We start from the raw sequence: 8,760 nt of genomic DNA on the forward strand, positions 1-8,760 counted from the left end.
TTTTTTTAAAAGATGACCGGTAAGGGGATCTTAACCCTTGACTTGGTGTTGTCAGCACCACGCTCAGCCAGTGAGCGAACCGGCCATCCCTATATGGGATCCGAACCCGGGGCCTTGGTGTTATCAGCACCGCCCTCTCCCGAGTGAGCCACGGGCCAGCCCCTAGGTCCCAGTGTTTTTTAAATTATTTTTTAAAAGACTTTTATATCCGAAATTGGAATGTGTGGGTCAATCTGTTTGTACAACTTGAGTCATCCACACCGCTCCTGCATTTGTGTTTAAACGTGGAAGAATTAAAATAAAATTAAAAAAAGAATCCTTGAAGAATATCGTTGGCTGCTGTCTTGTGGAGTTTTCCTTACTCTGCCTTGGGGCACCTTATCTGTGCCTATACATTTTACCATCTGTAACATCTTCAAAGCAAAAACCACATCATTTTTGCCTTGTTTCCCTCCACAGCTAACACATGATCTGCTAATAGACTATGATAGATTGTTTGCAAAAAATGGCCTCAATTATTACTCCCTGTATATTCATGCCTGTTGCCACGTGACATTCCCCTGCTCTTAAATTGGGGCTAGGTTGTTTTGGCTAATATGATGCAGCCAAACTGACAGCTCCGAGTCTAAGCCTCAGGATCTGGCACATTATCTTGGAACGCTTGCTCAAGACAGCTGACTGGAGGATGAGAGTCCTAGGGCCCATTCATCCCCGTTGCCCCAACCAGTGTCCAGTCAAGCCCCAGAGGCAGAGCCTCACTGACCTGCAGCTGACCACAGATGCATAAAACAACTGTCCAGTCTAAATTTCCAGCTGCAAAGTTATGAGCTAAATGACCGGTTATCATTTTAAGCCACTAGATTATGGGTTGCTTTGTTACCAGCAAAGGTTAACTGATAGAAAAGCAAACCGACACTTTTTATAGTGGATTCTCTGGTTCTCCCTCACCTCCTTTCTGTCCCCTCTTAATCACAAAGAACAAGTGGGTCAAATACCAAGTCTGATTTGCAGTAGGAAAGCTTTATTAGGAAGTCAGAATCAGGAGTGGGATCATCCCAGGCCAGAGAGAGGAAGGGAAGTCCCCTCAACTAAGCAGGGGAGGAACCCAGTGGGCAGCCAGAGGCACACATGCCGAATCAGTCCAGTCCCAAATGGGCACTGGGGCTCGCTGCCAGCTACTCCTGACGTCAGGATGCAATGAGCAGGCTTCATCTGGGTTTGCCTATCCAGCAAATGCTCAGCTGGGACTGGGCAGGGAAAGCAGACAGGGGCTCTAGTATCGCATGTAGTAGTAGCCTGTGGAGAGATGGAAGGGAGATGAATGAGAAGAGACGACTGAATGCAGGAGGCGGAGAGGCTGGGACTTGGAGAACGAGGGGGAAACGGGGTGCAAGGAGCCTGGAGCTCAGAGAGCTGGAGAATCCTGAGATGGAAGGAGCTTGGGGTCACCCAACCTAGCGGCCCCCACCCAATTCCTGCAGCAACCCTGGCAGATGCTCTTCCATTTCTGAGGATGGGAGCTCATGAGGCAGATCCCTCCACTATTTGATAGCTTTGTTAGTAAATTATTTGGATATTGAAACAAAGATGGCACCAGCCTCACCCCAAGCTGCACATCTGTGGCCCTGCAGTGCCCCTGGATGCACAAAACCACACCAGACACCCTATAGAAGGGCAGCTCCCAGGCACCCCAGGCTTCTCTGAGTGAAACATTCTCAGCCGTGTTACCCGGCCTTTTTCTATATTTCATATTAATTTTTTATTTTATAAAATTCTATGGGCATATGGGGAAGTTTTCCCAGACCTAGAGACCACCCCACCTGTGTGACTCTCCTATGTTTCAATTATTACATTCATGATATGGTCCTTTTGGCAACTACATCATGTTATGCATGTGCGAGCTGACCACTGATTAAAACCTCGGAAATGCTTTCAACCTGCACGGTTGCTGATCCTGGTCTCCCATCTTCACAATGGTTGAAAGTACTGGCTGTGGAGCCCCAAAGAGCTGAGTCCCTCATTTATAAACTATGTGACCTTGACAAAATTACATATTTTTGTAACCTCGTTTTCCTTAAAATGGGAATAATAATAAAACCTATCTCATAGGGTTTGGTGGAAAATATACAAGATAATGCACAATTTTCAACCCATCTCCTATACTACCGAGACTCAGGCCATGTGTAGATCAGGTCCCAGACTCATCTAAGGCTCTGTCGAAAATAATAATCAATTCAGAACCAAGGGCAGGTCTATGGTACCTCACTAGAGACTCCCCTAAAATCCAGTTCTGTTCAGAACATCTATTCCCCAGAGACGTTCAAGAAAGTGGGGAGGAAGAAGACAACAATCACAACAATTCCTTAAACTTGTTAAGACCAGTGAACAGATATGATGTAGTGGGGGGAGGAGGCTAGAGAGGGAAGGGGAAGAGGAACGGGTAAAGGGACATGAAAATCAACTACGATGTATATTGAGAAATTAAAATAAGACTTAAAATAAATAAATAAAACCTGTGGGGGGAGAAAAAGGGGGTGGTACCTTGACTCTCCCCCCACCACGTAGCCTAGAGTTGTTCCTCCGCCCCCCCCAATCCATAGCCTAGAATTGTCCCTTACCTTGTGTATCATCAAAGTCACCAGATTTTGAGGAAGAGGACTGGGACTGAGGTGACCTTCCACTTCCTCCTCCATAGTTGCCACCACTTCCTCCTCCAGATCCACTTTCTTCTTCACAGCTGCCACCACTTCCTCCTCCAGATCCACTTCCTCCTCCATAACCACCTCCACTTCCTCCCCTGGACTCACTTCCTCCACCTTGGCCACCACCACTTCCTCCTCCAGAACTACTTCCTCCCCCATAGCTGCCTCCACTTCCTCCCCTGGACCCACTTCCTCCACCATGGCCACCTCCACTTCCTCCTCCAGAGCTACTTCCTCCCCCATAGCTGCCTCCACTTCCTCCCCTGGACCCACTTCCTCCACCATGGCCACCTCCACTTCCTCCTCCAGAGCTACTTCCTCCCCCATAGCTGCCTCCACTTCCTCCCCTGGATCCTCTTCCATGACTGCCCCCACTTCCTCCTTGCCTCCCTCTGCCACCTCCAAAGCCAATTTGTCCAGCTCCAGAAGATTCACTGAGAAACAAAAAAACACAGAGATAAAATGACTGGCCCCATATACAAGGCTGGGCCTGGACAGAGGCAAGACCCAAATGTGAATCTTCCTGTCTACCTTCCTGGGACAGAGGACAGAGGACAGAGTGGGCTGGCACCAGAGCTGGGACTGTGAGGACTGCCCCTCCCTGGGCAGGGAGGTAACCCCTTCTCTCATTGTCATCATCCTCCTTTCCCGAAGCCCAAATGCCCTGAGGTCCCCCTGCAGGATGAAGAAGGCCTCCACCATCACACTCGTGCATACAAGGTCTTCCCCAGCTGCCTCCATGCAGAGGGACAAAAGTAGCATCAGAGGCCGGGGGTCCCACAGAATCCTGGGGCACCTACAAGTCTTCCTGGCCACCCTCAAGGAGGTGGCGGTAGGTCTCGATTTCCTTCACCAGCCGTATCTTGATGCTGAGCAGAAGGCTGTATTCCTGACTCTGGCACTCAATCTCCGCCCGGATCTCAGTGAGCTGTTCCTCCAGGTTACCGATCTGCCCCTGGATCTGCTGCAGCTGGCCACAGTAGTGGTTCTTAGTGTTTTCCAAGGCCTTCTCCAGGGCCGATTTCTAGGGGGCAGGAGGAGGCTTTAAGAGGGATGCTACACCATAGGGCTTCTCCTTCCCGCTCCTGGGGATCATTCAAAGCTTTTCTGTGGCCTGGCAGAGGGTCCACAGCAGAATTACCAACCTTGCTGAGCTGAGATTGCAGCTCAATCTCTAACTCCTGGACACTGTGCCAGAGGTGGGTCACCTCCTTAGTGTTGGACTCCATCTCCTTGCCACTCTTCGTCACCTGCTGCTCGATCTGGTCCATCTGCAAACCCAAAGGCTCAGTAAGGACCAGGCTGGGCCAGGAATTTCAGTGTACGAGGGTCTGTATCACCACCAGGATCTCAACCTCCAGGGCTAAGGCTGAGCCAAAGCCAAGGATAAGTGGTTCTGAATTCTGAGTCCCTCCAGCCATGTAGGGTTGTCCAGTTCTCTCAACATGACATTCCTTCTTAGCAAGGTTTCAAGACCTTTCGTGCTTCGTCCCCAAATCATTTTTCTGACTTTGTTTCAAACTGCCCCCACCTTCTAAACACATACACGTGCACACACATGCGTGCACACACACACTCACACACACACACTCACACACACTCACACACTCACACACACTCACACACTCACTCACACACACTCACACTCACACACTCACACTCACACACACTCACACACTCACACACACACACTCACACACACACACACACACACACTCACACACTCACACACACACACTCACACACACACACACACACACACACACACACTCACACACACACACTCACACACACTCACACACTCACACACACTCACACACTCACTCACACACACTCACACTCACACACTCACACTCACACACACTCACACACTCACACACACACACTCACACACACACACACACACACACACACACACTCTACAGACCACGTCTCTATGTGCCGGGCTCTACGATAGGCACTGGAGATCCGGGGAGGAAGGGAGCCATCGAGGGGCTCAGTGTCGTATGCGGCACACTGTGTCCCCCTAGTAGAGTCTTACATCACGTAGCATTACAGTACGTTATTCACGCTCTGCATTTGTTCGCAAACATCTAATAAACCGTGAGCTTCTCAAGGGCGGGAATCTTATTTGGCTCATCTCTGAGACTTCAGCACTTTACACAAACCCGACACCCAGAAGCTGCTCTATGCTTCCGTTTGTGTGCAGTGAGTGAAGACGGGCGGATGACAGCCGCGCCGAGAGACGGAGAGGTGGCAGAGTGGAGGGATGGGAGAAGACAGGGATGGGGTGGGGGAACTGAGGGACACACAGATGGAGGGACAGGAGCTTGAGTGAGCAACCATGCTGCTCACCTGAGACTCATACTGTTGTTCGATGTCCTTACGGTTCTTGGCAATGAGATGCTCATAGTCCTGGCGCATGTCATTGAGGATCTTGGTCAGATCTTTGCCAGGAGCAACATTCATCTCCACATTGACATCCCCAGTGTTCTTCCCAGTCAGCTGGCTCATCTCCTGCCAGGAAAGAAGGGAATACGAGCTCTATCAGGCCTCACGATCAGCTTAGCATAAGCACAGCCATGTTAACCGCTTCCTCACCCGGCTCCCTACCCGCTCCCTTTCTCTTAAGCAAAGCGCTTTTTCAGAAAAACTGGATTTTGTGAAGAACGGAATCTTGTGCAAAACAGGAAAACTGCAAAGCACCTACAAAGTGCTGGATGCTCAAAATAGCTACCAAACTCCTTTCCCTAATTCAAATCCTAGAAAACCTCTATTAGTTTGTACGGGGGCAGGAACTAACCTTTCAATCTCCCCTCCAGGTTTGCTGGAAATAAACTTCCTGACGTGGTAAGTGTTTGGCTCAGAGTCCTTTAGTCTCTTTGTCTCACCAACCTAACAAGGTCCGGGGGTGGGATCCTCTTCCCTACCTTTCAGCTTTCTCCCTCTGGCCCCCTCAACATGTTTCCTTACCGCGTCTGGTCCAAGTAGGCTCCCAACACATATGAGAGGAGAAAAAAATAACCACTCGCTACAAGCAAGAGGTGCTAAGAACCAAAAGAGGACACAGTCGTGAAGCCACAGCCCAGCCACCACCGTAGGCAGGTCTGTGGAGCAGCTAGGAGTGTCCTCAAAAGTGAGGGAGAGGGGGTCTCCCAGGCAGTGCTCTACAGCCCCCCGCTGTCACTGCACCGCTGCCCCTCCCCCTCCCCAACAAGCCTCTGCAGCCAGGACGCTACCTCCTGGTGATTCTTCTTGAGGGACATCAGCTCCTCCTGCAGAGTTTCATACTGCATCTCCAGGTCAGACTTTTCCATGGTCAGACTGTCCAGCACCTGCCGCAGGCCATTGACGTCAGCCTCCACCCCTTGCCGCAGGCTCTGCTCCATCTCTAACCTGCAGACCAGCAGGTAGGGGGTGATCGAGAGGGCACCAGGCCCTCCAGGGGCCTCCAGAGCACTGGGGGTGGGGTAAGGACTGATGACAGGAGAGGGAGAAGGGAGCAAGACTCACTTCACCCTGAAGTCATCCAGCGTCATGCGAGTGTTGTCGATGTCCAGGAGCCTTTTGTTATTGTCCACTGTCAGGTCCACAACCTGAAAGAAAGGAGACAGAATGAAGCCATGTTCCCCTGCTATGACCCACTGCTTGGAGGGGAGGAGGCAGGAGATGCCTGAGGGGTAGAAGATAGTTCCAACAGCTGGTACAGGGCACAGACCCCTCACAGCCTTCAGCAAGGATGTTCAGTGTGGCCTACACTTATTCATTCAACAAAATTTTGAAAGTCTACTGCAAAGGACACTGTGAGGTTTATATATCAGTGACATTCTCTTCCTCAAGAAGCCCACCATCAACTTCAAAGTCCAAAGTATCCTAAAAGAGTTCAAGGAAAGGAGAGATGGCTTATGGCTACGGGAGATGAAGAAAGACTTCAGAAAGGAGGTGGCGAGTGAACTGAGCCCTCACAGATGGCTGAGACTGCACATGGATACATAGATGGAAGAGGTTTGGGGCAGAAGAAATAGCTCACCCAGAGGCACGACGGTGTGAAAGCAAGGGGCGCGGGTGAGTACAGTAAGGAGCCAGACTGTGAGCTCCTCAGAGGGCAGAACCTGGGTCTGGTACGTGACTGTCTGCCCAGAGCAAAACCGAGGGTGGCCACTCACAAAACTGAGTGGATGAGTACATGGATAGATAGATGGACATGTGGATGGACGGATGGATGGATGGATGGATGGATGGATGGATGGATGGATGGATGGATGGATGGATGGATGGATGGATGGATGGATGGATGGATGGATGGATGGATGGATGGATGGATGGATGGATGGATGGATGGATGGATGGATGGATGGATGGATGGATGGATGGGATGAGAGGATGATGGATGGATGGATGGATGGATGATGGATGGATGATGGATGGATGATGGATGGATGGATGGATGATGGATGGATGGATGGATGGATGGATGGATGGATGGATGATGGATGGATGATGGATGGATGGATGGATGGATGATGGATGGATGGATGGATGGATGAGAGGATGATGGATGGATGGATGGATGGATGATGGATGATGGATGGATGATGGATGGATGGATGGATGGATGGATGATGATGGATGGATGGATGATGGATGGATGGATGGATGGATGGATGGATGGATGGATGGATGGACGGATGAGAGGATAGATGGCTTTCATCCCCAGAGTTCTAGATCCTTTCCATCATTTGAACAATCAGCATGTATATCTGGATCCAAAAAACCTGAAAAGATCAAGATAGGCCCCGATAGCAATTCAGGAGAAGTAGGAAGGGACTGACTTGGGACCAGGCCAAAAGGAGGCTCCACATCCAGTTCCAGCCTCACCCACATTGATCCAGGCCTCCTTCCTCCTCTCCCTAGACTGAAAGTTGGGGAAATGGACAGAAAAGCCCAGAGCACAGGCCAAAGTCCCAGCCCTGGAGCCCTCAGGAGCCAAACACAAGTTTGTTTCTGATGAAAATTTAAAGTTTCCAGAAGATAGAATCCCTGGCGTTTGTCTGAGCTTAGAGTCTAGCATCTTACCTTTTTGGAAGATAGAGCACGTAAATGAGTGTGTGAGAGAGAGAGAGAGACAGAAACAGAGAGAAAGACTGGAATTTCCAGGGCCTACCTGGTTCTTGAGACCCGCCAAGGTGTCGTAGTAAGAGGAGTAGTCCTTCTGGAAGATTCTGGGTCCTTTGTCGTCATACCACTCCTGGATCTTATTCTCCAGCTTGGCGTTGGCCTCCTCTAGCGCCTGCACTTTATCCATGTAGGAGGCCAGCCGGACGTTGAGGTCCTGCATGGTGGTCTTCTCATCAGCAGCCAGAATGCCACCGTCACTGCCTCCAGCACCACCACCAAAGCCACCTCCGAAGCCCCCAGAGCCACCAAAGCCTCCTCCAGAACCACCACCAAAACCCCCGGAACCTCCCCCAAAGCTACCACCAAAACTACCAGCACTAAAACCACCCCCAGAGCCTCCGCCATAGCTGGATCCAAAACTACTGCCCCCTCCGCCACCTCCCCTCCCACAGGCACGAGAGCTGCCCCCACCATAGCCACTGGAAGAGCTGAATCGGCCCCCTCCTCCACCAGCCCCTGAGGAGCTGAAGCGGCTGAAAGAAGACCTCGCGCTGCCCCCGCCACCCCCGTCGCCCCCGCGGCCCCAGTAGCTGGAGGAGAACTGTCTGCAAGTCATGGTGCTGTCCCCAGCTTGTGGGTAGGAAGCGGTGTAGGAGTGCTGCTGGCTCTGGAAGCCTGTCCCCAGGGCCGCCTACTTATACCCGGTGCTGAAGGTGGCACGCCTGGGTGTGCCCTCGGTCTGGGCCAGCCTCCCCTCACAGACTCAAAGGAGGTCGGGGATACGGGAGGCAGTCGGGCTGCCCCAGGCTCAGCGTCCTCTGGTGACTGCCCAGAGGGGGCCCAGCCCCTCTCCATTGTGTGGGGTAATTTGAGGATATTAGGCTGTCAGGGGCACCATAAATCAGCTCTGCTGCCAAGGGGGTGACCTAGATCCTGGAGT

General features: G+C 51.4%; 1 protein-coding gene across 1 annotated transcript in view; it reads right to left on the reverse strand.

Annotated features, from left to right (window-relative positions):
* Positions 1-8,436, reverse strand: part of LOC103589163 (keratin, type I cytoskeletal 19-like) — a 41,957-nt gene extending 33,521 nt beyond the window's left edge. The window contains exon 1 of the mRNA XM_008571057.1: positions 7,867-8,436. Coding sequence (XP_008569279.1) covers positions 7,867-8,436 — 570 coding nt within the window. The remainder of the gene's footprint in view (positions 1-7,866) is intronic.
* Positions 8,437-8,760: the final 324 nt, after the last annotated feature.

The sequence above is a fragment of the Galeopterus variegatus genome, unplaced genomic scaffold (assembly GCF_000696425.1).
Source record: "Galeopterus variegatus unplaced genomic scaffold, G_variegatus-3.0.2 Scaffold658, whole genome shotgun sequence".
NCBI lineage: Eukaryota > Metazoa > Chordata > Mammalia > Dermoptera > Cynocephalidae > Galeopterus > Galeopterus variegatus.